Genomic DNA, 27,451 nt, shown 5'->3' on the forward strand with positions numbered 1-27,451 from the left:
AGAAAGAGGGAGGGAGGGAGGGAAGGAGAGAGAGAGAGAGAGAGAACAAAAAGGAAGTTCCAGACCAGGGTCAGCTATATAGTGAGACCTTGTCCCCCCACCTACAAATGTGCCCAGCGGCTCTGTCCCCTCCCTCTATGCAGGCTTTCTCTTTGGGGCCACCAGCCAGCTCTCAAATCATGACAGGGAGACTCAGTATTTGTTAGGAATTCTCAGCCTTATCTTATGCTTGCCCCATGAGCTCTTCTTTCTCTTCATCTGTGTTTTGCCTCGAGGCTTTTTACCTTCCCTTCCTTCTGTACATCCTACTCCATCTAGCTGGCTGGCAGCTGCCTGGCTGGCTCCAGGTGTTTCTCTCTCCTCTCTCAAACCTAGATTTCTCCTCCTACTTACTCCGTCTGCCTGCCAGCCCTGCCTATCCCTCTCCTGCCTAGCTATTGGCCATTCAGCTTCTCACTGGACCAATCAGGCAAGGCAACGCAGCTTTACACAAATTAAGCAAATGCAACATAAACAAATGTAACACGCATCTACACAGCTAAAGTAATATTCAACAGCACGAACAAATGTAGCGTGTCTTTACATAGTTAAGTAATATTTCACAACATGTGCACGCGCCATGGTCTTGTTCCAGCAAAAGGAAGTACGGTCAGCTCGCTGCCACTACAGAGGGGACTTCATGTGTGGACACTGTGTGTGCAACGAGGGCTGGTGAGTGGGGGAAGGGAGCCTGTCCTGAGACGTTCAACCACGGGCAGTCCTTGGGTATAGACTCCACTGCAGGTGGGATGGGCAGACCCTAGAAAGGCCTGGAGGAGGGGTGCACTCAGCTGCTGGGTGAACCTAGTTCAAACTATTTAGGTTGGCCCCCTGACGGCATCTGTTCTGGGCTTGTTTTACTTTGTTTGTTTGTTGGCTTGCTTGCTTTATGGGGTTTTTGTATTGATTTATTGTCGCGGTTGAGATAAGGTCTTCTGTGTAGGGCAGACTGGCCTCAAACTCACAATCCTGTCTCAGCCTCCCAAGTCCTAAGACTTTGTATCTAGGCCACCAGTCCTGTCTCTGGTCTCCTCCTGGTCTTCTTTTTTAGTTACAATGATGCAAAAGTGACGGACATTAGGCTGGGCTACACTGTAACCAGGTTAGGTGCTGTAAATGTGATTCAATTTACAATGGATTTGTTGGGTCTAACCCGTCATGAACTGAGGCACATCCATACTTGGACATGCAGGCTATTTGTGGGTGTCTCTCTGCTAAGACTGGGATGAGGTGGCTGTCAGGGGCTGGGACGGGTGTTGAGAGCAGGTGAGACTTGCTCTTCTTGTCCTGTTTTTTCCACCACAATCAGTCAGACCACCTAATCAGAAACAAACTTAGTGGCAGATATGGTGGCTCACATCTTTAATCCCAGTACTCATGAGGCAGAGTTGATTAGCTCTCTGAGACGTTGAGACCAGCCTGGTTTATATACCAAGTTCTAGGCCAGCCAGGCCTATGTAGTGAGACCTTGTCTCAGAAAGAAAAGAAATTAGCTTATAGGTGAGTATTAGTGAGAGCGTTTAAAGCTCTGAAACTTGCTGGCTGCAGTGACCCATGTACAGACCACTTGGTAACTTGGAGAGCTGAGGCAAGAAGATTCCTCAAGCCCACAAGTTTGGAGCTTGATAATGAGACCTTGAAGAAGCATCAAATCCACCTCTGCCAGGTGGTGCCTGCTTGTGATTCCAGCACTGGGGAGGCTGAGGGAGGACCTGGACAAAACAAAGGCTAGTTTTCTTAGTGAGTTCCAAGCCAGCCAGGGCCTCTTAGAAAGACCCCATCTCACAACAAAAGCAAAGACAAGCAAAACTGCCTTCCGACACTGAGCACGTCTGTCATGGCTTAAGACAGATGGACACTGAAGGGGGACAGTTATCGACCAGATAGCGGGACCCTGAGGTCTGAGTTTCAGCTGAGCCACTGCTGTCTGCATGACTTGGACATGTCTCCGCTATTTTGGAGCCTCAGTTTCTGTGAAATAGGACCATAAAAGCCCTAGACTTCTTCATAGGCTGTGCAGAAGTGACCAGTTTCTCCCTCAGGAGTGGCAAGACCTGCAACTGCTCCACGGGCTCCCTGAGTGACACACAGCCGTGCATTCGTGAGGATGAGGACAAACCATGCTCAGGCCGTGGCGAGTGCCAGTGTGGACGCTGTGTGTGCTATGGTGAAGGCCGCTACGAGGGTCACTTCTGCGAGTATGACAACTTCCAGTGTCCCCGTACATCTGGGTTCCTGTGCAACGGTAAGCTGGACAGCCTTTGCCAGCACTGAGGGCAGGGAGGGCACTTGGTAGAGAAAGAACCCCTTCCCCCAGTGCAGTATGGACCCTCCCCCCAATCTGCGGTGTCCGTGACAAAGTCCCTCACAGCAACACAGACTCCTACCCCTGGAGGCTTCCTCTGGCAACTCAGATCACCACACCCAACTCAAGATGGATATACTTTCTGGTTCAACCCCTAAAGGTTAATAGGAACAGGGGAGAACAATCTGTTTTCTCTCCAAAGATTTCTAGTGACACTACCACATTATGTCTCGTCCATATCTCTGCAGGGCCTAGAGCCAGGTTGTGCCAAAGCCATGAGTTCATAGCCACATAGTCTGGTGATCTTACAGGCCTGTACGTAGAGGCAGTACAACTCAGGCAAGGAGGCACATGGAAGTTGATAGTTAGACAGGGAAGAATACATAAAAATCCAACCGTTATGTAGTGGGTATTCGCCCCGCCCATGACCTCGAGGTGGAACTTATTGTTTGCTGCTGTGACACCTTTGAAAATAGGAGGGGAGGGCCTGGAGAGAAGACTCAGTGCTTAAGTGTTACAAGTAGTTTTTCCTGCCAGCCAGGTTACACAGCCACACCAGCCCCCAATAACACACTGAGACATCGTATTCGATATATCGCTGTTGGCCAGGTACTAGTTTCTTATCGGCTAGCTCTGTCTTAATTATTAACCCATTTCTATTAATCTAAGTATTTCCACGTGGTCTCATCTTACCGCAGAGTGGGCCTGGACCTCTGTCCTCTCCAGTCTCTACATGCTGACTCCTCCCTACTTCCTCGAATCCTCCTTGTCTCCTAGTCCCGCCTATCTTGCTTTCCAACAGTGCTTTATTCATTAACCAGTATGAGAAACATATTTACAGAATGACATCTCCCATCAGTTAAGAGCACTGACTGCTCTTCCAAAGGTCCTGGGTTCAATTCCCAGCTTCCACATGGAAGCTCACAACTGTCTATAACTCCTATTCCAGGTGGTCGAATACCCTCACACGGACACACATGCAGGCAGAACACTGATGTACATAAAATACAAATAAGTAAATAATTTTTAAAAAAACTAGGAGGGGCGTAGTCTCACACTCTTTAGTGCACGGTCCGGGAAGACCAAGATCATGGGCACAGCAAATACCCGCTACAGCATTCAATGTTTATTAATCGCCCACTGTGTACTGGTCACTGGAGGTCATACTTTTGCTTTTCTATACTTCCTTCTACCCTTGTTTTTCTTTTGACTTTTTATTGGCCTGTGCGGCATGTGTGTGTATGTGTGAGTGTGAGTGTGTGTGTGTGTGTGTGTGTGTGTGTGTGTGTTACTATGTGGATGGAGGTCAGAGGACAACTTGTAGGAGTCAGTTCCCTCCTTCCACCAGGCTGAACACAAATCAGGCTTGTCAGCAATCAGCCTTGCCCACCGAGCCACCTTACCGCCCTCCCTCCCTCTACCGGGTTTTTGCCTAGCATCTCTTCTCTTCAGCATGCTTCTCAGAGTGTGGTGGAGGAGTGAAAGCATTAGCCGGGTGCGGGTGCGTCTGGAGAAGGGCAGACGTTTACAGAAGTGGAAATGTAAGCGAGCCGGGGAGGGAGATGCCTGGGCATCGTTCACTGGTAGATTCTCCTCGATGTCTTCTAACAGCGTTTGTGGCTTTAGTGAGACATTGACTGACGATTGGATTGATTGATTGATTGATTGATTGGGGGTGAAAGCATGCATGCTGCAGGACAGGCATGTGAGCTCTCTTTTTCCGCCCACCGTGTGGGTTCTAGTGCTTGAGCACAGACCACATGTGTGCAGCAAGCACCGTTACCCTCTGAGCCATCTCCCCAGCCCCAACAGTTCGATGTATTATTCATATCTGTACACTTTCTCATGCCTATGTCCCATTTGAGACCCTTGAACATGCAGATCACAGAAATGGATTTGTTTTTGAGGATGGTCACTCTGCCTTCACTAGAAGTCAGGACAGAGAGGAGAAGATTCCAGAAAATTGAGGGGCAGCTTCTACCTCAAGATTCCCAGGAGCCCATCCCAGTGGGTGGCCATCTTGAATTGTATATATGCAGTGTGAATCTACCCTCCCTCCCTTCCCTTCTTTGCAGACCGAGGACGCTGCTCCATGGGGCAGTGTGTGTGTGAGCCTGGTTGGACAGGCCGCAGCTGTGACTGTCCCCTCAGCAACGCCACCTGCATCGATAGCAATGGGGTAAGGCCTGGGCATGTGGCCAGTAGGGGCGGGGTGGGGGGAGCCCTGGTCTGTGCCACTGAGGCTCCCCAAGAGAGCCGGGAAAGGGGAGCAGGCAAAGGATGGAACTCTGCTGCCTCCTCCTGTCCAGGGCATCTGCAACGGACGAGGCTTTTGCGAGTGTGGTCGATGCCACTGTAACCAGGAGTCGCTCTACACGGACACCACCTGTGAGATCAACTACTCTGCGGTGAGGCTGCAGGGGTGTGGGTGTGAGAGCCCTGGGGACAGCAGGGGGAGGGAGGGAGAAGCTGGCTGAAGGCGGGCACTAGGCAAGAGAAGCTGAGTCCGCCCAGCATGGTGCCTGTCTGCCCCTCCTCTCCACATCCAGATTCGCCTGGGCCTCTGTGAGGACCTGCGATCTTGTGTGCAGTGCCAGGCCTGGGGCACTGGGGAGAAGAAGGGCCGCACGTGTGAAGAGTGCAGCTTCAAAGTCAAGATGGTCGACGAGCTTAAGAGAGGTAGGGGGCTCCTTTCGTCCCGTCCGGACAGAGGCAGGCGGATCTCTGTGAGTTCAAGGCCAGCCTGGTCTACAGAGCGACTTCCAGGACAGCCTCCAAAGCCACAGAGAAAAAGAAAAAAAGGGAAAAAGGAAGGGAAGGGAGGGGCACCCGCATGGTGGCATGCCTCTCTGCCCACGTAGTGAGTTCTAGGACAGCCAGGGCAACGTAATGAGACCCAGTCTCCAAATGAAAGAAAGGGGGGGAGGGGCCTGAAAGATATAGTGCTGAGAGCCTGGGCAGGGAGAACCCAGCAGGGAAAAGGGGTTCCTCTACTGGGGGAGGGGCTCGAGCTGTAGGTCATGCAGTCTAGACTGGGGTGTGAGCTGAGCTATGAGATGCTTCAGGACCTAGGCGGGCTTCTGAGCCTACTTGGCGTACAGACTTGGATCAAGAGGCACAGAACGCTGGTGGTGGGCATGCAGCTGAGCAGGGAACCTGGCGTCTGGGAACACGGTGTCGGGGAGCGATGGTGCGTGCCCACAGCGGAGTTGGAGGGCCCAGGTGGGCCAGGTGGTCAGGCTAAGGGACGTTATTTGCCTCCCAAGTCAGCTGTGCAAGCTGGACATCACACTCATGGACGGTGTGGAGTTCAGGGAAACGGGAGACATGTCCTGTAGGCCAGGGTTACTGGTGCCAGCCCTGGGCAGGGCAGCCCCCTTCATCCTGGTGACTTCTGCAGTCAGGGGACTTACGCTCTTCCCCTGAACCCACGGTAGACCAAAGAGGAGGAACACTTCACCAGGCCCTGGGGTGCTCCGGGTGGAGGGCTGGGGGCAGGGTGACATGCGAATGATCTCTATGGGTCCAGCGGAAGAGGTGGTGGAGTACTGTTCCTTCCGGGATGAGGATGACGACTGCACTTACAGCTACACTGTGGAGGGTGATGGCACTCCTGGACCCAACAGCACCGTGCTGGTCCAAAGAAGGAAAGGTGAGCGGCAGAGGGCATGGCCTGTGGCACCTGGCCGCCCAACAGGACAGGCTAAGCACTGTCTCCTCCTGCCCTGCAGACTGCCCTCCGGGCTCCTTCTGGTGGCTCCTCCCCCTGCTCATCTTCCTCCTGTTGCTCCTGGCGCTGCTGCTGCTGCTCTGCTGGAAATACTGCGCCTGTTGCAAAGTAAGCCTCACTCTGGGTTCAGTGAGAGACTCCATGTCTAAGGAATGATGTGGAAAGTGTTAGAGCAGGACACCTGGTACACACACACACAATCACACTCACACATTCACACACTCACTCTCACACACACTCACACTTTCACACACTCACACATTCACACACGCTCACTCACACATTCGCACACTCACTCACACATTCACACATACATACATTCTCTCTCTCTCTCTTACACACACACACACACACACACACACACACACGAGCATGCACACGTCTAGCAAAAGGCCTACAAGCAGAGGCACCCGGAGAGGCCCGGGACAACCATCCTAACCCCACCTCGAACTCTTTATCTTCTAGGCCTGCCTGGGGCTTCTCCCCTGCTGCAACCGAGGTATGGGGCAGGCACACCTGTGAGCTGTGGGTATCTGACTACCCTTTCTTCAGGCTGGAGGAGAAGCTGGGTGGGGCCGGGAGCGGAGAAAGTGGGAGGTCCTGGGGTCCACCTGATGGGCGTGGCTATGGAAGCCTAGGCAGGGGCTGGAGCTGAGGACCTTCCCCACAGGTCATATGGTGGGCTTCAAGGAGGACCACTACATGCTTCGGGAGAACCTGATGGCCTCCGACCACCTGGACACACCCATGCTGCGCAGTGGAAACCTTAAGGGACGCGACACGGTCCGCTGGAAGATCACTAACAATGTGCAGCGGCCCGGCTTTGCCACCCATGCCGCCAGCGCGAGCCCCACAGAGCTCGGTGAGGGCCAGGGCCGGGGCTGCCCCTCTTGACAGTGCCCTTGGCACCTCTGTCTCTGGCCCAGGGTCATACCCCTTCTTTTTCTTTGGATGTTGGGTGCCAGCCCTGGACTCAGTCCCTTTCTGTCCCATCCTGATGGCACCGGAAATTTCAGGCCTGGGTATACCCTGCTCACTGAAAACAGCCGGTTCGCGGGGGTCGTGCGCTGCACTCACTGCCTTGTGTACAGGGAGGCTAACGATCTCATACTTCCCACTCAGTACCCTACGGGCTGTCTCTGCGCCTTGCCCGCCTCTGCACTGAGAACCTCTTGAAGCCCGGCACTCGAGAGTGTGACCAGTTGCGCCAGGAAGTGGAGGAAAACGTGAGGACCAGAAACAGCCTTATGTGGGCGCAATGGCAGCCTGTGGGAAAGCCGAGGGCTGCAGCTTCAGAACCTAGACTTTCCTAGGCAGGAGGGAGAGGGGCTCTCCAATGTGCCTTGCATGGGGTCATCCTGGGTGGTAGCCTATGACAGCCAACTTTGAGACATCCTCTGGACTATTCCCAACTGTCTTTCCTTGCCTGGCAGCTGAATGAGGTATACAGACAGGTCAACGGTGCACACAAACTCCAGCAGACCAAGTTCCGGTAAGTCGTGGGGAGCCCCGGGTCAGGTGTGGTGGGGGGTACCTGGCTGCACTGGATCCTACCATCAGGTAGCCAGGATTCCCAGGGTTTGATGGGGGCTGTGCATTCAAGCTCCCAAGGGGGTCATGCGCCACTCCAAAAGACACGTGGCTCATGGCCTCTTCATTGCCCCCACAGACAGCAGCCCAATGCCGGGAAAAAGTGAGTTGAAGATTCACAAGGTGGGACAGCCCCACCTTCTTCCCCTCTGTCCTGAGCTCAGTCTCCTACCCATCTACTCTCGCCCCACCCCTCCGATCCAGCCATAGGAAGGGAAAGCCCTAAGTCTATCATCAGCTAGACCCTCAGTTCCTTCCTCTCCTGGACCATTTATCCAGCAACTACTTGTGAGACCCAGTTACCATGAATCAGTCCCTCAACTAAAACAAACAAAACCCAGAGCAGCCCTTGCTCACTGCTTCACAACACTGCTCCTCCTCTGAGCCAGGGACCTCCCCACTGAGCCTCTGTAGCAGGCATGCTACAGACAGACAGACCGAAGGTCCTGTGGCTTCTCCCATACTGGGGAGTGTATGTGAGAAGGGGCCCTACACCTAGTCAGAACGGGATGGGCCACACCAGGTTCAGCCAGCATCTCTGAGTACTCACAGTGGACTCCTTGTCCCTGACCATCTCAGCCAACCCTCTCAGGGACCCTGCGAGAGATCGATCACCCTTGCTAACCCATCTTCTAATGAGAAAACTGAGGCTCCCAGATGTTATGTCCCGGGCCTGAGGTTGAGGTTACCTAGCTGTCAAGGACCAGAGCCAGAATTTGAACCTAGGCTGCATGGCCAGAGCCTCTTTGCTGTCCCACACCCAACCCTTGCCTCACCAGCCCTGCTTGGTGAGGTGGGCGGGGACGGGAGTTGCAGTGGTCGGGCTGCCGGACAGAGGAGGTGGGACCAGGGCATTTTTGGCAGCAGTACCCGGCACGAAACACCGTGCACCTTCCGCCGTCTCACACCTTGTCCCCTCTCCTCCACTCGGACACCTCCCTCCCCAAACCCAGGCAAGACCACACCATTGTGGATGCGGTGCTGTTGGCGCCCCGCTCAGCCAAGCAGACACTACTGAAGCTGACGGAGAAGCAAGTGGAACAGGGGTCGTTCCATGAACTCAAGGTGGCCCCTGGATACTACACCCTCACCTCAGAGCAGGGTAGGGAGACAGACTCCTCACTCTGCTCTACCGCCCGCCCCCCATGTGGCCCTGAGACCCATGTCTGACTGGCACCCTAGATGCCCGGGGCATGGTGGAGTTCCAGGAAGGTGTAGAGCTGGTGGATGTGCGGGTGCCCCTCTTCATCCGGCCTGAGGATGATGATGAGAAGCAACTGCTGGTGGAAGCTATCGACGTCCCTGTGGGCACCGCCACCCTCGGTCGCCGACTAGTAAACATCACCATCATCAAGGAGCAAGGTTGGTCGGGGTGGGGGCCAGGAAGGCAGGTCTGGGTTCCTCAATCCTCCTGATATCCAAGTGGAGATGGGGTGGGCCACAGAGCCTGGGTCAGTCACTTGCTCTCTGAGAACCTTGGCGTCTCTATCTGTAAGATGGGCACAGACCTCTGCGATGAGACCATAGCCCCCTGCGCAGCACCCAGTACAGGAGCTGAGTGGCACTCGCTCTGTCTCCTCTTTGTGGTGTTGGGGATGGAAGACACACACCAGGAAAATGAGTTTGACCATCCTCCTGGCTCCCAGAGTTTCCCTGATCCCTTCTCCAGGCACCAGGATGCTCAGCCCTGACTTGGAGCTCTGTTTTGTGCCCTGTCCCTACCTAACTTTCCAGGCTGCCTGCTGGGCTTTTTTTTTTTTTTTTTTTTTTTTAAACTCCTTAACTGCTGATGAAATTTCCCTCCCATTCCTCTGGTGTCTGGGCTGGGTAGGAGGGAGGGTGTAGAGATGGAATGAGACCAAGACCTCCTGACCAGCATCTCTGTTCTTTGCAGCCAGTGGGGTGGTGTCCTTTGAGCAGCCTGAGTACTCCGTGAGCCGTGGAGAGCAGGTGGTCCGCATCCCTGTCATCCGGCACATACTGGATAATGGCAAGTCCCAGGTTTCCTACAGCACACAGGAGAATACAGCACATGGCCACCGGGTAAGTCACAGCCAAGAGGGGAGGGGATGCTCAGGGACTCCAGATAGCCAATGATTTATCTGGTTGCTACCCCAATCCTTGGATGCTGGCAGTATCTCTAGACAAAGGTGGCCCTGCCACCAGGAGTGGCTCACCTAAAATGCCAAGAACACTCTGGGTAGGGTACCATCACCGCCAAGAACTCGGGGCAAGAGAATCGGGCCAGGCACCTCCCAGGAGCATCCATGTTTACTCTTCAGGGACCAGGACAGGATAGCCCTGTCACCTGCTTGTCCTGTCTGACTTTGGGATTTTGTTTTATTTTATTTTATTTTGGTGTTTTTTGAGACAGGGCTTCTCTGTTCCACAGGTCTAACTGTCCTTGACTTGCTTAGTAGACCAGGCTGGTCTCGAACCCACAGAGATCCACCTGCTTCTGCCTCCCAAGTGCTGGGATTAAAGGCGTGCGCCACCATAATCTGGCTTCTTGAAATGAAATTATAAGCCTTGCAACCTTGAGCCAGCCCCCCTGTTCCGTTCTGTCTCTGTTGGTTGCCTCAGCCCTGGAGGGGCTGTGGCCTGGCTGCCGCCCCTTCATTCCTGAGTCAGTACCTAGAGGACTTAAAGCCAAGTGGTGCTGGCAGACGTACAGGCTTTCTTGGTTTTGATTCTGAGTGTACATGGGCATGGCGGCACAGGTCTGTAATCCCAGTGGTCAGGAGGCCAAGGTGGGAAGATTACAAGTTCCAGACTAGCCCAGGGTACACAGCCAAACCCAGCTCAGAATCACTGGAGAGATGGCTCAACAATTAAGAACCCACACTCATCGTGCAGAGCCACTCCTGGTGACATACAACAGCCTGTAACTCCAGCTCCAGGGATCCTCTGGCCTTCAAGGTCACCTTCCCTCACAGATACACAACACTACACAGACCTACATGAATACATACAAATAAGAAAATGTTAAAAACGAACAAGGGCCCATGAGATGGCTCAGAGGAGTAAAAGCACTTGCCACCAAGCCTGATGGATGCAGTTCACTCTGTGGGACTCACACGGGAGAGAGAACCAACTCCCACAACCACACGTGTGCCGTGGCATGCACTCTCTCCCACACACACACGAATAAATAAATGTAGTATTTATTCTTCTGTTTTGGCCTTTTGAGACAGGATCTCTCTGTGTAGGCCTGGCTGTCCTGGAACTCATTGTATAGACCAGCTGGCCTCGAACTCAGAGATCCTCCTGCCTCTGCCTCGCCTCCTGGGTGCAAGCACTAAGGGCATATGGCACCACACCCAGCATAAATGAATTTTTTTTTAATACTGGACATGGTGGCACCAGCAGGTAACCCCAGCCATCAGTAAAGGAAAGGCCGGAGGCCATCCTGCCAAACACAGCGAGTTCCAGGCCAGCCAGGAGACGAGGCTCAGTAGCAAGCACCTGATTAGCATGTGTACAAGGCTATAAATTCAATCCTCAATACAAAAAAAAGTAATAATAATTTTTTTTAGTTGAAAATAGGGCTGGGGATATCACTCAATTGGCAGAGCACTTGCCTAGCATGAATGAAGTCCCGAGTTTATCCTCTAGCACCATAGACATAGGGCATGGTGACACATATCTACCGTCTCAGTTCCCAGAAGATACAGGCAGAATGATCAGGAACACAAAGTTATCCTTGGCTACATGCTGGGTTCTAGGTCGATCTGAGCCACACGAGACCTACAGGCCTATTTGGCCAACTCAGGGTAACCTGGACTCATCGGGACCAGACAATAGGGCTGTGTCCCCATTTTCTTTACTCTCTTTTGTTGTTTTAGTTTGGGTGACTGTTTTTTGTGAGGCAAGGTCTTGCCGCTAGGCCTGGATGGCTCACACTAGCACATCCCTTGCCACGGCCTCCCAAGTGCTGTAATGACAGGCGTGGGCCATGCCTCTCCCTAGTTCCCTCCTACCTTTCTGTTCTCAGTTGAGTCTGGCATAGCTATCAGTCCAGCCAGCCAGGCATGGGATGGAACTGTTAATGTGAAGCGCCACCTAGTGTCTTTTTGTACAAAGGCCTTTTTCTTCCAGTGCAGTTGGGTGAACACTCAGATGTGCACACATCAAAATCTGGGGGCTAAGAGACGGCTCAGTGCTTAAGAGCACCAGGCCTGGCCTTGGTGGTGCACACCTTTCACCCCAGCACTCGGGAGGCAGAGGCAGGTGGATCTCTGTGAGTTTGAGTCTAGTTTGGTCTACAGAGCAAGTTCCAGGACAGGCTCCAAAGCAATACAGAGAAGCTGTATCAAAAAAAAAAAAAAAGAGCACCAGCTGCTCTTCCAGAGGACTTGGGCAGCCTGTAAATACAGCTTGGAAATGTTCAGATCTAACCCTTCTTCTGGTCCTTATCATTACTCTCATACATACAAAACACAGCATGCACTTCCAACACACACACACACACACACACACACACACACACACACACACATTTAAAAATAGGAAAGCTAGAATAGACAGGAGCACTCCACCCACCAAGAAGGGTCTGGGGCCCAACAGAATCCCAAATTTCAGAGCCACATTGCAGGGGACAGTTCTTTTCCTCCTGGGCATGTCTGAAATCCCAGCTGCCCTGGGTTAACTTCCTGCCTGTGCGAAGGACTACTTCACGTGCTTGGTTCTCACCCCAACCCTGGTCTCACCCGACTCCTCCCATTGCAGGACTATGTCCCTGTGGAGGGCGAGCTGCTGTTCCAGCCGGGGGAGACCTGGAAGGAGTTGCAGGTGAAGCTCCTAGAGCTGCAGGAAGTAGACTCCCTTCTGCGTGGCCACCAGGTCCGCCGCTTCCAAGTCCAACTTAGCAACCCTAAGTTCGGGGCTCGCCTGGGCCAGCCCAACCCTGCCACCGTCATCATCAGAGAACAAGGTGAGCATATCCTGGGGTCAGCATAAGCAGGTGGAAAGCGAGCTGAGGACCTCTTAACAGGACTCCAGACTCTCAAGCATGCACCCAGGACAATTGGTCTAATAGGAATGTCACACGTCACCAACACTAGGATCGCACACAAGAGGCACCCTGCAGTATTTGGAACATATGTATTCTTGCCTTGTTTTGTTTGAGACAGCATCTCACTATGTAACCTTGGCTGATCTGGAGCTCACTATGTAGACTAGACTGGCAGCCTTGAGTGCCTAGCTACAGAAGTGCCACCATATCCAGCTGTTTTGATTTTTATTTAATTGAGACAAATTTAATCTTCTTTTAGTGTGTGTGTGTGCTTCATGTGTGGGACTCAGGGCTCAAGCTCTGACAAGTGATTTTCTTGCCAGCCCCATACTCAGTCTTTTTGAAAATATAATTTTACTATTTTAAATTATGCATATATTTGTGTGCCTGTGCACCTGGGTGCTGGTACCTACTGAGTTCACAAGAGGGTTTTGAACCCCTGGAGCTGGGGTTAAGGCGGTTGTAAGCCACCTGTTGAGTCCTGGGAACCAAACTGCAAGAGCAGTATATGGTCTCTACTGCTGGCCGTCTCTCCTGTAGTCTGGAATTCAGGCGTATCTATGCATCCTGTGCCTGAGCTGGCTACCCCCATGACAACCACAGGCTGAGGCCATGTGGCCACTAGGCCCCGAGCATGCACGGCCCCAGCCCTATGCACACATCCCTGGAAGAGAGCGACTTTGTTCAATCCTTTTAGCAACTACTGTGAAGTACTCGGGAGAAATGTGTAGCGATGGGAGAGGGGAGCAGATTTCTCTATGGAACATTCTCTGGCCTGCCAAGACAAAAAGAAGGCAGATGAATCCCTCCCCTCCCCTCCTCCCCTTCCTCCTCTCTCTCCTCCTCCCCCTCCTCCTAGGCTCCCTCCAGGGAGGTCCTCTGGCCTTCCACTGTGATTGCTAGCCTGGGATGTTTAACACAGTCTCTGGCGCCCCCTGTTGGTAAACTCTGCTGAGCCAGCTGCTCACCATCCGCACCCCTTTGACTAGATGAAGTGGACAGGAGCCTTACAAATCGGGAACTTTCATCCCCGCCACCGTCCCGCGGGGACCTGGGTGCCCCACAGAACCCCAATGCCAAGTCTGCCGGGTCCCGGAAGATCCATTTCAACTGGCTGCCCCCTCCTGGCAAGCCAATGGGGTACAGGGTAAGGTGAGGGGCACTGGGGAGGTCACTGACATTGGATTGCCCCTAACTGAGGGGGAGGGCACATTTGGTACCAGTGGGTTTCCCCCTGGGTGACCCTGCAAATGGGAAGGGCCACTCCAGAGTCCGTCAGCTTCGGGCCTTCTCCCTTTGCTGCAATGGAGTCTTCCCCCTGCCTGGGAGACCCCCTGTGCTCCCCCTGGCCCTGCTGGGAGGCGCCAGTGTGACATACAGTGCTTGCTGTTTCCCACTGAACACCGCCCGCAGGTGAAATACTGGATCCAGGGCGACTCCGAGTCTGAGGCCCACCTGCTGGACAGCAAGGTGCCTTCAGTGGAGCTCAGCAACCTGTATCCCTACTGTGACTACGAAATGAAGGTGTGCGCCTACGGGGCCCAGGGAGAGGGGCCCTACAGCTCCCTGGTGTCCTGCCGCACCCTTCAGGAAGGTAGGTGCTAGCGATGTCTCTGGCCACCCAGCTACTCCGCCGTCCGCGCGCCCAGCCCGCTGGCCCAGCCCCGCCCCTCCCCTCCCTCAGCCCTCCTCCTCCCTCCTCTCGGAGCTCAGCCCTGCCACTGACCCACTCACTAATAGGGCTCTTCCCGCTCCCTCCCAGTACCCAGCGAGCCGGGACGACTGGCTTTCAATGTCGTCTCTTCTACGGTGACCCAGCTGAGCTGGGCGGAGCCAGCTGAAACCAATGGCGAGATCACAGCCTATGAGGTCTGCTACGGCCTGGTCAACGAGGACAACCGTAAGGAGCAGGCTTCCCTGGCTTCCTAGAGAAGGGGCCCAGAGCTGGAGGGTGGGGTGGGGTGGGGTCCGGATAGTTCCTGTTTCTGGGCACTCTAGGCCCCTCTGTCCCAGCCAAGCAGCAAGCCTGAGGCACTGTACGCTTTTTTGTTTTGGTCAGGGTTATGCTGGCTTGCATTCCAAGGGTACTGACAAGCATGTTCACGAGGGCCACCGGCCCCAGGGTTACCTCCCTCTGCTGGGAGCCAAGGTGACTCATGTCTGCACATTTTTTCTTATGGCCAGAAGAGTTGTCTAATTTAGTTGGATGTGAGGCTGGATTACCACTTGAGCCCAAGAGCTTGAGCGCAGCCTGAGTAATGTAGCAAGACCCCTTCTCAAAACAAACAAACCAAAAACGGGTCTGAGAATGTAGCTCAGTTCGTAGAGTGCTTGCCTTGCACACAAGAGGCCAGCTGAGGAGAGCACTTTTGAGGCCTTCCTGGGGGGGGGGGTCTCACGTTGGTGGCAGGGATTGTCCAGCATTGTCCCCTTTCCAGGACCGGCCGTCAGATAGTGTAGTATATTGAATGAGATTTGGGGTGGGTGTAAGAGCAATACTGGGAATTGAACCTGGGAATGAAGGTAAGGCCAGCATTGTACCACTAAGCTACTGTCCCCTGTCTTTGAACGAACTATTCTAAAAACAGAAATGGATTTGAAGTTTTATGTTGTTTTGTTTTCCTTCATGGTTTCTTGTTTGTTCGTTCATCATGGGGTTTTTGCCGTTTAGTATTTGAGACAGGATCTCATGTATGCCTGGGTGGCTCAAAGCTGCTTGCTATGTAGTGATGGCTCCTTATGATTGCTCGGCCTCCAACCAACCTTCCTAAATGCTGGGGCCACCGGTGCGCGCCACCACACCCAGTCTGTTTTGTGCTGCAACCAGGCTGAACCTAGATAGTCCCTCTGAAGTGCTGTCCCTGCCCCCAGGACCCATTGGACCCATGAAGAAGGTGCTGGTGGACAACCCCAAGAACCGGATGCTACTCATTGAGAATCTGCGAGAATCCCAGCCATACCGATACACAGTGAAGGCTCGAAATGGGGCTGGGTGGGGACCGGAGAGAGAGGCTATCATCAACCTGGCCACACAGCCCAAGCGGCCCATGTCCAGTGAGTGTCAGGCAAGGGTGGACTTGGGGGACTAGAGGCCATGCTAGGGCCATGGCTTACTTCTTTCTGCCTACAGTCCCCATCATCCCAGACATCCCCATTGTGGACGCCCAGGGTGGAGAGGACTATGAAAGCTTCCTCATGTACAGTGACGACGTTCTGCGCTCCCCAGCCAGCAGCCAGAGGCCCAGTGTCTCTGATGACACTGGTGAGTGGGATCCACCAAAGGAGGTGGGGGTCCTCGATGGGGGTGGCTGTCCCTGGTATCCAGAGTGATCCAAGAAGCCAGTGACGTCATGAAGGAGAAGAGCAGAGGTCTCCTCTCAGCCTTAGACAGAGCGCACGGTTTTACACCGACTGCACAGAGGGGCGGACTGCTGTGGGCTCCATGTCGATACGTGTGCCTGCCTGAGTATGAGAGAATGTGGACGACTACCTCAGGGACAGATATTCCCAGGTTCATGCATGTACATACAGGTTCATGCACACAGGACAACAGCTTTACAGCCGGAAGGTTCACATGCTGTGTTAGGGAGTTGGGACCCTCCAGTCACCTCTCAGAGAATGACCTTCGAGAGAGACCTTAGCTCCTGCTACAGGGACCACTCTGGCCCTGAGGTGGAACCTTAGACGAATCACTTATCCATCTCAGAATTAATTGACTTTCTGATCTGTGAAATGAGATGCCAATGAGAAAAAAATGCCTCTGAGCCTCAGGCCAAGGTGGGCAGACATTGCCAACACTGGGTGGAGCTTGGCACACTGAATTACTTCTTTTTTCCCTTCCCGCTGGGGTTGGGAAAGATTTGAGACAGGGTCTTGATAGATTAACAGCCTGGCTGACCTTGAAGTTGCTAGTGTGGACCAGGCTGCCTTTGAATCTGCAGTTGTCTTCCTGGTGCTAGGATCTAAACCAGGAACCCCTGCTTAAATACTACCAGCACCTAGGGCTCCTACAGCTATTCTATTCCTGGAGGACAGACAGGGTGAGATTACTTCCCTTTGCACTGAGCGGAAACAGGTTCAGAGCGGTTAAGTAACCAGGGAAACTTCACTTCAGGAGGCAACACAAGGCTTTCTCAAGTCGGGTCTTTCTGCCTGAGCAGGGGTCAAAACTGCCCCGTTTATCTGGAAAGGCTGGAGCAGGGCGAGGGGTGATTTTTTTGTTGCCCAAAGGGACACCCACAACCCTGGACTCCGCCTAAGTGCCGCAGGCCTCCTCCACCTCCTGACCCTCCCCGGCGCCGCCCCGCGTCCCGGCGGTGCCAACGCGGCCCTTCGTTGTTCCCAAGGCTGCGGCTGGAAGTTCGAGCCCCTGCTCGGGGAGGAGCTGGACCTGCGGCGCGTCACGTGGCGGCTGCCCCCGGAGCTCATCCCGCGTCTGTCCGCCAGCAGCGGGCGCTCCGACGAAGACGGCAGCGTTGCGGGGGGCGTGGACGGGGAGGGCAGCGGCTGGATCCGTGGGGCAACGCCCCGGCCCCCGGGAGGTGACCGCCTCCCCGGCAAGCCTGCTCGGGTCCTGGGCTCACTTAAGTCGCTTTAGGTCCCCAGTTTTGATCAAGCCGCCCATTAGAGTGCCCTGCCTGCCCAGGACCTGCATAACTGCGTGCAGAAAAGCCTCGGGGACCCGAGGGCGCCACCGGAAAGCACTTGGGTTCTCCCCAGGGGAGGATAATACAGGGACCTACAGGAACTGGAAGGCAAGCGTTGGCCCAGAGTCCCTGCAGGGTTGAGTAAGCTCCTGGCTGAGGCTAACTGTGCTCGGGTGGAGGACAGTATGGCGCAAGAAGACAGGCTTGGAAGACTTGTGTAGTCTGGTTTGCCTCTGGGTCCTGGAAGCTTGAGAAATTGGCTATAAAAATAATACCGCCCTCTGCATCCCCAGGGCCGCAGCCTGCCCCATAAGACCTGTTACTTGCTGTAAGCCTCACCGACTGACCTCTCTCTTCATGCAGAGCACCTGGTGAACGGCCGAATGGACTTTGCCTACCCCGGCAGTGCCAACTCTCTGCACAGGTTGACCGCGGCCAATGCTGCCTACGGCACACATCTGAGCCCACACCTGTCCCACCGAGTGCTGAGCACATCCTCCACCCTCACTCGGGACTACCACTCTCTGACCCATACAGACCACTCTCACTCGGGGACACTTCCCCGGGACTACTCAACCCTGACTTCGCTTTCCTCCCAGGGTGAGTGACGCTGCTTCACCCACCGACCTTACTGCATTCCAGCTCCTGGACAGCTGTTGGCCTGCTGTCCATACTGCATACCTCCTTACACACACACACACACACACACACACACACACACACACACACACACAGCCCTTCTCACTTTCCTTTTGTCCTGCCCTAGGCCTCCCTCCTATCTGGGAAGATAGGAGGAGCAGGCTTCCGCTGTCTTGGACCCTTGGGTCCTGGAGCCGGGCTCAGATGAAGGGTACCCCCGCATCCAGGGGTTCACCAGACTCTATAATCCTGGCTGGGCAGTCAGCAGCACCCTCCAGGGGCACAGGTAGTACAGGGGTGGTCACCATGTATCCGTGGCTGCCACGCTCCATCCGCCACCCAGCCACCATCACAGCCCATGTATTCATGCACTGCCTAAGCTTCATTGCAATTCAGAACCCCTGACCACCCACAGGAGCTAACCACTGCTCTACCCTCACCAGTGCTGAAGCCTAACAACAGCATCCGCTGCTCTCCTGGGGCATAAAGAAAGAATTGGGCAAGGATCAGGGCCAGCTGAGTGGGCTGGAGTTTCTAGCAGACTCAAGGGGACTCCAAGCCCATAGGGGAAGTGTTGGGCAACCTGGACAGGGTAGCATCCCGGCTGGAGAGGGGAGCTGAGTGAGCGAGGGTTGGACTGCGACTCATCCCACCCCAAACTCTTTGGACTGACTGTGACCTTCCATATCAGACTCCCGCGGGGCCGTGGGTGTACCTGACACACCCACCCGGCTGGTGTTCTCGGCCCTGGGGCCCACGTCTCTGAAAGTCAGCTGGCAGGAGCCACAGTGTGAACTGGTACTGCTGGGCTACAGTGTGGAGTACCAACTACTAAATGGCGGTGAGGCATGGTCACTATCGGCTGTAATGCTCCCCCCCCCCCCCGCATGTCCCATCTTAGTTAGGCCAGGAACCCACCCAAATATTCTCCTAGCAACCCCCCCCCCCCCCCCGCCACTACCAACTTGAGGTTTCGCCCACCTCTCTGGGCTTCTACTATCCATTTCCTAAACTAAGGCTTTGTTTCGTGAGGGTTTGCAGACCCAGGGCCTCTGCTACGGTGAATTGCCTTGGTGAGAACTGGGAATTAGAACACGCCCTGGCACACAGTCAAGGCAATTCGAGGCCCTTCACCAGAGCACAGGTTTAACCAGAGCCACAGTCAAGGCAATTCGAGGCCCTTCACCAGAGCACAGGTTTAACCAGAGCCACAGTCAAGGCAATTCGAGGCCCTTCACCAGAGCACAGGGTTAACCAGAACCCAGTGGGACGGCAGGTTCCACTTATGTTGGATGTTTTCTTCTTTTAGGGTAGGGGCTCAAGCCCAGAATTTCCTACAGGCTAAGTAAAAGCTCTACCACTGAGCTACCTCACCCCTAGCCCTCCACTAGTTTTAGGCAACAACCCACCACAGCGCACTGTACGCAACCCCCAGGCAGACCTGGTTAAAATGGTCAGGTGATGGCGGCACCCCACGGGAAGGGGCAGGGGTAGAGGTGGTCAGCTTTCTGCCCTCACTCCACTTCCTAGGCGAGTTGCATCGGCTCAACATCCCTAACCCTGGCCAGACCTCAGTGGTTGTGGAAGACCTCCTGCCCAATCACTCCTATGTGTTCCGGGTGAGGGCCCAGAGCCAGGAGGGCTGGGGCCGTGAGCGAGAGGGTGTCATTACCATTGAGTCACAGGTGCACCCACAGAGCCCTCTCTGCCCCCTGCCAGGTAAGCTGCCTGCCCCCTGCTGTCACCGAGGTCGCCACCACCTACCACTCACCCCCTGACATTCTCCCGCACTGCCTCCAGGCTCCGTCTTCACTCTGAGCACCCCCAGCGCCCCAGGCCCACTGGTGTTCACCGCCCTGAGCCCAGACTCGCTGCAGCTGAGCTGGGAACGGCCACGGAGGCCCAACGGAGATATCCTTGGTTACCTGGTGACCTGTGAGATGGCCCAAGGAGGAGGTGCCACCTATCCTGGAAGTAGGGTGGTTGGGGGGGAGGGGGTGTGTGGAAAGCCCCACGGGAGCTGAAGGCGTCTTCCCTATGTAGGATCAGCCACCACATTCCGGGTGGATGGAGACAGCCCTGAGAGCCGGCTGACAGTGCCTGGCCTCAGTGAGAATGTCCCTTACAAGTTCAAGGTGCAGGCCAGGACAACGGAGGGCTTCGGGCCAGAGCGTGAGGGCATCATCACCATCGAATCCCAGGATGGAGGTGGGTGTCTCCCCGACCTCACCCCAGTCCTTCTCTGGCCTGACATTTGCACAGTACCATCATGACGGACTGATCTGCCTGTTCTAGGCCCCTTCCCGCAGCTGGGCAGTCACTCTGGGCTTTTCCAGAACCCTCTGCAAGCAGAGTACAGCAGCATAACCGCCACTCACAGCACGACCACTGAGCCCTTCCTGATGGGTGAGTCACCAAGGACAGGGGACCCCGACTCCTGGGAACAGGGCAGAGAGGGGCAGGGACATACACAGGGCCCTTCTCATTTCTTTCCTTGCAGATGGACTAACCCTGGGGGCCCAGCGCCTTGAAGCAGGAGGCTCCCTCACCCGGCATGTGACCCAAGAGTATGTGAGCCGGACGCTGACTGCCAGCGGATCCCTCAGCACTCATGTGGACCAACAGTTCTTCCAAGCCTGAAACCCCAGGGACCTGGCCCCTCCTTGCCTTCTTCCCCCAGCTCCTCCTTCCTCCGCTCCTCCTTACACCTGCACACTGCATGCTGACCACAGAGCCAGCACCTCTAGCCAGCGAGCAGGAGTAGGTGCCCTCTGGGCAGCATGAAGAGGTAACACAAGGCCTGACTGCATCCCGCCCTGGGCCCAAACCCACATGTAACCAAAGAACTGGAGGTAGCCCCAAAACCCAGCCTTTGTTCTGCACTTAATAAAAGATCTCTGCTACTGCTTAGCTGCCCTGTCCTTCATAGGCCAGAGAAGTGTCAGCCTGCAGTACAGCAATGGCTCTCCCAGAGCGCGTACCCACCTCCAGGGGCAATTGGCTCCAGAGGCTACCACCATCCACCGAGAGGCACAAGTTTATTAAGCACCCAGCTGTAGGATGAGGATGCCAGAGGCAGAGCTGCAGTATACACCTGCTGCCTCCGCCCTACGTCTGTGTATCCGCCGGTCAAAGGGACAGGAACGCCTGCCTCACAGGCTCAGCACCTGGGCCCCGTCGGCAGCTTGCGAGAGGTAGAAGGTGGCTGTGCCACCGTAGTTCTCCTAGGGGAGAGGTAGGGATGAGAAACGGGTGACCTGGGTACCCGCCTCTCCTGCCCTCCCAAGCTCTGGTGATCACCCACCTGTATGTGATGTATGACTAGGGGAGCCACAGAGGCCTCCAGCAATGTCACTGTGCAGCCACCGAAGCCGCCACCTGTCATGCGGCTGCCATAAACCCCAGGCACGGATAGTGCAGCCTTAACCAATTGGTCCAGCTCAGGGCAACTAACCTCAAAGTCATCCCTGCAAAAGGGCATTAGGAATGGGAGGGATACAGGCCGGGGACCCACCTAGGCCCAGAAAGCACAAGGCGTGTAGAAGGCATCACCTGAGTGAGTAATGACTCTCCACCATGAGGCGCCCAAAGGCCTTATAGTCTCCACGGCTCAGAGCAGCAGCTGCCTGGGCTGTTCGCCGGATCTCACCTACCACGTGCCGGGCCCGCCGGAAGCCTTCCTTGCTCATCAGCTCCCTGCCGGCTGAGGAGGAACAGGGTTTAGCAGCCCCACCTTATGCTACCTGTTAGCTCAGGTTGTGGAAGACAGACCTGGTAGGCAGTGGCCAGCCACTTAGTGGACAGCTGCTTACTGAATTGTCCTTGGAAATGGGCTTCATCATCCCTGGCCTGGTTCTGAAGGGCCCTCCTCATCTCTGAGCTCTCGATATGAAATGGGGCAAACCGCGCCTATCCATCACTTGAGAGCCATGGAAAACTACAGGAAACGGCATGCTGAGCTCATCACAGCAAGCCAGCAGAGAGCTCGCTACCGTGAGCTTTAGGGCTTTCAAGATGAATGGGACAAAACGCAGGCCTTGAGATCTTACTCTATGTAGCCCTGGCTGTCCTAGGACTCACTATGTAGACCAGGCTGGCCTCGAACCCAGAGATCCATCTGCCTCTGCCTCCAGACCACTGGGGGGTAGAAAGGTGTGCACCACTACGCTTGGCTTGAAAGGGCAAGCTTAAGGTTTCAAGCAGTGCAGGGATGTGACTCTTTGGCAGAGCACTTGCTTGGCACCTGCAAGGCCCTAGGTTCTATTCCCATCAATGCCAATTTTTTTTTTCCCAAGTAACCCTGCTGAAGCTGGAACCCTAGGTTTGCAGGAATTGGGGATATTTCTTGAGCAGATGAATGAACCTGGGGGATGAGGGAATGGACCACAGGCCATACGGGCATCCCAGCAGGGAGCCTGGCCATTTCTAGGACAGAACACGGCAAGCTGGCTCTCACCCTCAAGCTCCTCCAACCGCACCTCTCGAAGGCTCTCCTTGCCCAGAGCCTGGGCCACTTCTTCACACTGGCGCCGCCGAATGGGATACTCGCTGGAGCCCAGGGAATGGCGGACATTGGAGTTAGTGATGAGCACGGCCAGCTTGGGGTCTGACAGTGGCACCAGGCTTGTTTCCAGGGACCTGGGGTGAATGAAGTTGGAGTGAGGAAGACATCCTAGCCAAGGTTCCGCTTCTCAGACTGCACACTCCACTCGGGAGCTCCCGGTTACAAGGCGGGGGGGGGTACGAGGGCAGCCCCTAACCTGCAGTCAATCAGCAGCGCATGGCCTTTCTGCCCGAGCAGCGCGATGAGCTGGTCCATGATGCCACAGGGCACCCCTGCGAAGCTGTGCTCGGCCCGTTGACACACCTGGGCCCGGGCAGCTATGGCTCCCGAGTCTGCGGTACAGAGTAAGGTGGGGAAGCTGGGGTCCAGGGAGGGCATGGGGGTGGCCACATTGGGACAGCAGGGCTCTAATGACAATCAAAGGGACTCCCCACCGTCCCTCCCAAAGCCCAGTAAGGGAAGAGGCTGTGACCGCAGAGGCCTCTGAGAAGTCATACCTGGGCAGAGCTGCTGGAGGAAGGTATAGGTGGCCACTTCCAGAGACGCTGAGCTGGAAAGCCCACCCCCCAGGGGCACCGAGCTGACCACCACTGCACTGAAGCCAGGTAGGGGAGCAGCTGCAGGGGAAGCAAAGGACGCAGGGACTGTGGGCAGAGGCAGGGCACCCACCCTTCCTCTGTTCCCCTCTGAGTCTGCTGGGCTAATCTTCCTACTTGTCCTCCTGAGCTGGGGTTCCAGGGACCAGCAAGCTGACAACTGAATCCTGGCTCCTCTAATCATATAAAGGAAACCCAGGACAAACTCCAGAGCTTCCAGGGCCACAGATCCCGTATCTGTACAATGGGCTTCGCAGCAGGGAAACACCATTCTTGGGACTCATACCTGGGTAATGTTGAATCACTCCCTTGACGTAGTTGGCCCATTGTGGGGTTCCAGGCTCCAAGGAGCGCAGGGCTGTGGGCAGTGGGAATTGCAGTCGCTGGGGCTCATCTGCATCCTTGGAGGTGGTGAGAAGGGAAACAAGCCCATCTGTCCGGGGGCTGCCAACAACCACGGTCACAAGCTCCAGAGCCTGAGGGAGAGGGCATGTGTCACCTCACCAGCTGACAGAGTAAGGTCATCCAGGGCCACAAGGTCACAGCAACATTTAATTTTTTGTTTTTTTGGTTTTTCGAGACAGGGTTTCTCTGTATTGTTTTGGAGCCTATACTGGAACTAGTTCTGTAGCCCAGGCTGGACTTGAACTCACAGAGATCCGACAGTCTCTGCTGGGATTAAAAGCGAGTGCCACCAACGCTAGGTAGGCTGTTTGCTACCTCTTTATGGTGTTTTTGTTTGTGTGTTTTTCTAGACAGGGTTTCCTTGAGTAGCCCTGGCTGTCCTGGAACTCACTCTGTAGACCAGGCTGGCCTCCAACCTAATCAGATCTGCCAGCCTCTGCCTCCAGAGTGCTGGGACTAGTAAAGGTATGCTGAAGGTATGCAGTCACGCCCAGCCCACAACCCTGAATACCCTGAGGGGAAGGCTTGTGTGCGGGTGAACATCCCCTTGCTGGTAGGAAACTGATCTTTGAGGTTCCAGAACTTGCCTGGGTCTCCCCAGGGTGATCAGAGCTGCAAGATTCAAAGCTCAAAGTTCTGTTGTATGGACAGACAGGCCTTGGGGGAACAGGTTCAGCTTGAACAGAATGAGAAGAGGCTCCAGAAAGATCTTCAGTATAGAGCTGGCCTCGGGGGCTTAGAGTCCAGCCTCCTGGGTCTTCAGGGCGGGGCCAGCTGCAGCCAGAGAGCAAATCTGGACTCTGCCCAGAGCAATGCTCCCAGCTGAGGGTCAAAGGGGACAGATAGCTTATCTTAGCTATCTAAGACAAAAAAACAGAGCCAGAGAGGCTCCAGGCTTCCCCATGGAGCCAGCCTCCACAGTGCTGTAACCCTCATTCAGGAGCTAAGCAGGGGAGAAGACAGAGATCCAAGCGGAACCCTTGGAAGGAATAACTCAGTCACATACCAAGAACCAGCTGTGTGACTTTGAGCACGTCATCAGTGCTCTGTGGGTCTGTTTCCTCCGTAAATTCAAAGGGCTGGACAAGGAGAGCTACATTTACAAAGGTCTACCCTTGCATAGGTCTAGGTCTGTACTGTAGGCCCAACCAAAATCAGGGAACGAAACGACCTCCTGTTTTTCTTGTTTTGAGATAGGGTGTCTCACTCTGAAGCCCAGGCTGGCCTTTAACTCGCAATTCCCCCGCCTCTGCTTCCTAGGTACTAGGATTATTAGGCATGCGCCACCATGCCTAACAATCTCCTATACTGCTACCTTGGTCCTCACATTTTTAAGAAATACACAGCTTCCAAGTTGAGAGCGATGATTAACAGCCCCCAGAGGGCGGGTTGAAGTGAGAAGACAAACACACCCCTCCCAGCTTCGGCTTCCTGTCTTCACACGTGGACAACTGCACGTCCCGGGGTCGCTCACGAGTGCTGGACCCCTCACTCCGCCTTCCACCCGCAGAGTACTCGCCCTCCCACTCCTCCTATGCTGGCCCTTCCCGACCGCAGGCTGGGCCACTGCACCCAAGGCTCCCCAGTGCGGCCCCTCACCATGGGCAGCACCAGGCCCTGGTTGTAATCCGTGTGCTCCCCGATGAGGTTGACGCGGCCGGGCGCAGACACTGCCAGCTCCGGCTCAGCTCCGAACTCCTCCAGGAAGGCCCGCCGGGCCTCGGCCAGCAGCTCCTCAACCCGGGGCGGTCTCCAAGCAGCCATGACGCTCGTCTGCAGCGGGGTGCACCGCCCCGCGGGATGCTGGAGGCGGAGCCACGTGGCACGGACTCACATTCCTGTCCGACGCGATGCCCCGCCCCCGCCACGACGGTCCCGCCCATCCCACCTGCAGAGCCGGGTTGAAGCTCAGCTGTCCAGCGCCTGAAGGCTCAGACAGACAGCTGACAGCCAGAGGAAGAGACCCGAGGGAAATTCTGCATCCTGGGGGTGTCTTCTCAAGACTTTGGGGGCTCCCATTTGAGTGGCAGTTAACACGAATAGGGATCTTAGCTGTCCTTCCCTGAACCCGGAGCCTCTTAATGCGCTTCGCATCACCACCCCCCCAACTTGGCCAGGGCAATGAAGTTGGCATCAGGAACACCTGAATGTCTCAATGTCCCAAAAGGATCTGCCTCTGAGGTCGTCAGAGCGAATAGATGTGCGAAGTCGTCAGCCTCTGACCATGCGTCTAAGGATAAACAAGTTCAGCAGAGCTTGGAAGTGACCCGAGAAGGCTCCTTTTACAGGCTCTTTTTCTGTAACCTTAGCGATGGAGAACTGAAGGAGGATGCCAGTGTCCAAAGCAAAAGCCCGGGACCTCTTTAAGGGCCCAACAGCTACTGCAAAATTAGGTTATTTTGTTGGCTCCTAACAAGGTCTTCATCCATGAGAGCAGACAGGACCATCTGCCTGCCTAGAGCCTCCATTCTGGCCCAGATCTTTGCCTGGGTGCCTGCTCACCTTGTGTGAGACCTTGTAACAGAAGGGAGGACTGAAATATAAGGAAAGCAGCCTGTCTGGGATTACAGAGGGAGCTCTGTGGAGAACCGTGGCCAGGGATGCAGCTTGGAGTCAGCTCAGAAGTCTGACCACAGATTGCGCAATTTCAAAACTCAGCTTAGGGGCTTGGCGAGTAGGTCAGTGGTGAAGCCTGTACTTACCATGCTCAAGACCCTGGGGTCAACCCCCAACACCATATTTTAAAAAAAAAGAGCAGCTAGAAGAGAAGACAGGGCTAAGGCTTTGTGATCTTAAAGGAAGGGAATGTGGCTCAGTGGTAGAAACACACTACCAAGCCAGGCATGGTGGGTGGTGCAGGTATAATTTTAGTAGACTCAGGCAAAAGGGGTCCCGGTCTGGGCTACATAGCAAGACCCTGTCTACAAAACTAACAAATAAATAAGCTGTCTTATCAATAGACGTGTAAATTAAGAAAGTGGGATGTAATGGCACAGGTTTGTAATCCCAGCACTCAGGAGCAGAAGCAGGGTTGTGGTAAATTCAAGACCAGTCTGGTCTACACATGGCTACATAGCAAGCCCCTGTATCAAGTGGGGGTGGGGGTGGGGTGGGGTGGGGGTGGGACTGCTAATAGTAACAGGTAAATGCCTGTAATCCTAGCTCCTGAGACTGAGGCACGATGACAGCCAATTCTAGCCAGGCGTGGTGGTACGTGTCTTTAATCTCCAGAACCCAGAAGTCAGAGACAGGCTGGAGTTCAAGGTCATACACATCTACGTAGTGAATTCCAGGCCAGCTTATACTCTGTAAGACCCTGTCTCAAAAATAACAAGTAACACACACACACACACATACACACTCTCTCTCTCTCTCTCTCTCTCTCTCTCTCTCTCTCTCCTGCTAGAGCAATGAACGGCTCAGAGGTTCAGAGCACTGGCTGCTCTTAGAATTCTCTTAGAATTCCCAGCGACCAAGGAAGGGTGGCTCACTACCATCTGTAATGAGATCTGGCGCCCTCTTCTGGCGCACAGGAATACATGCAGACAGAGCACTGTACACATAATCTTTTTTTTTAAAAAAACAATTGCTAGCCAATTGCTAGATGGCCAGTGGTGTAACACACCTTTAATCCCAGCACTCGGGAGGCAGAGGCAGGTGGATCTGTGAGTTCCAGGCCAGACTGGTCTACAGAGTGAGTTCCAGAACAGCCTCCAAAGCTACTCAGAGAAACCCTGTCTCAAAAAACAACAAACAAACAAAAATTAATTGCTAATTTCTTTTGACAAGTGGATTTTTTTTTGTGGTGGGGGGTTGTTGTGCTGGGATTAAAGGCACAAGTAATCGCTGCCTGTTGACAAGTGTACCTTTTGAGTACACTTCAATATAGCATTTTTTTGCATAACCAAAAATACAACAAATCA

General features: G+C 54.6%; 2 protein-coding genes across 5 annotated transcripts in view; one reads left to right on the forward strand and one right to left on the reverse strand.

Moving 5' to 3' along the window:
• Positions 1-20,844, forward strand: part of Itgb4 (integrin subunit beta 4) — a 28,176-nt gene extending 7,332 nt beyond the window's left edge. The window contains exons 11-40 of one of the 4 annotated variants that reach the window (XM_051180692.1): positions 635-711; positions 2,082-2,284; positions 4,420-4,523; positions 4,654-4,752; positions 4,894-5,023; positions 5,874-5,996; positions 6,076-6,182; positions 6,540-6,573; positions 6,745-6,936; positions 7,197-7,300; positions 7,508-7,566; positions 7,744-7,767; positions 8,618-8,766; positions 8,847-9,026; positions 9,559-9,707; positions 12,393-12,597; positions 13,668-13,825; positions 14,092-14,272; positions 14,441-14,578; positions 15,550-15,732; positions 15,809-15,940; positions 17,025-17,219; positions 17,688-17,924; positions 18,091-18,249; positions 18,655-18,804; positions 19,494-19,682; positions 19,764-19,919; positions 20,007-20,171; positions 20,259-20,369; positions 20,464-20,844. In XM_051180692.1, the coding sequence (XP_051036649.1) occupies positions 635-711; positions 2,082-2,284; positions 4,420-4,523; positions 4,654-4,752; positions 4,894-5,023; positions 5,874-5,996; positions 6,076-6,182; positions 6,540-6,573; positions 6,745-6,936; positions 7,197-7,300; positions 7,508-7,566; positions 7,744-7,767; positions 8,618-8,766; positions 8,847-9,026; positions 9,559-9,707; positions 12,393-12,597; positions 13,668-13,825; positions 14,092-14,272; positions 14,441-14,578; positions 15,550-15,732; positions 15,809-15,940; positions 17,025-17,219; positions 17,688-17,924; positions 18,091-18,249; positions 18,655-18,804; positions 19,494-19,682; positions 19,764-19,919; positions 20,007-20,171; positions 20,259-20,369; positions 20,464-20,603 (4,233 nt within the window). In that variant the 3' untranslated portion in view covers positions 20,604-20,844. The remainder of the gene's footprint in view (positions 1-634; positions 712-2,081; positions 2,285-4,419; positions 4,524-4,653; positions 4,753-4,893; positions 5,024-5,873; positions 5,997-6,075; positions 6,183-6,539; positions 6,574-6,744; positions 6,937-7,196; positions 7,301-7,507; positions 7,567-7,743; positions 7,768-8,617; positions 8,767-8,846; positions 9,027-9,558; positions 9,708-12,392; positions 12,598-13,667; positions 13,826-14,091; positions 14,273-14,440; positions 14,579-15,549; positions 15,733-15,808; positions 15,941-17,024; positions 17,220-17,687; positions 17,925-18,090; positions 18,250-18,654; positions 18,805-19,493; positions 19,683-19,763; positions 19,920-20,006; positions 20,172-20,258; positions 20,370-20,463) is intronic. The other 3 variants (XM_051180699.1, XM_051180708.1, XM_051180717.1) reach the window with 3 other exon arrangements.
• A 140-nt stretch (positions 20,845-20,984) lies between these two features.
• Positions 20,985-25,352, reverse strand: Galk1 (galactokinase 1). The gene is made up of 8 exons (XM_051180728.1): positions 25,128-25,352; positions 23,410-23,599; positions 23,025-23,144; positions 22,724-22,859; positions 22,420-22,601; positions 21,516-21,666; positions 21,268-21,430; positions 20,985-21,187 (listed from the first exon to the last, which is right to left on the reverse strand). Exons 1-8 carry the CDS (start codon positions 25,290-25,292, stop codon positions 21,116-21,118), a joined length of 1,179 nt encoding a protein of 392 aa, XP_051036685.1. The 5' UTR covers positions 25,293-25,352; the 3' UTR covers positions 20,985-21,115.
• Positions 25,353-27,451: the final 2,099 nt, after the last annotated feature.

This window comes from Phodopus roborovskii, unplaced genomic scaffold (genome assembly GCF_943737965.1).
Source record: "Phodopus roborovskii unplaced genomic scaffold, PHOROB, whole genome shotgun sequence".
Taxonomy (NCBI): domain Eukaryota; kingdom Metazoa; phylum Chordata; class Mammalia; order Rodentia; family Cricetidae; genus Phodopus; species Phodopus roborovskii.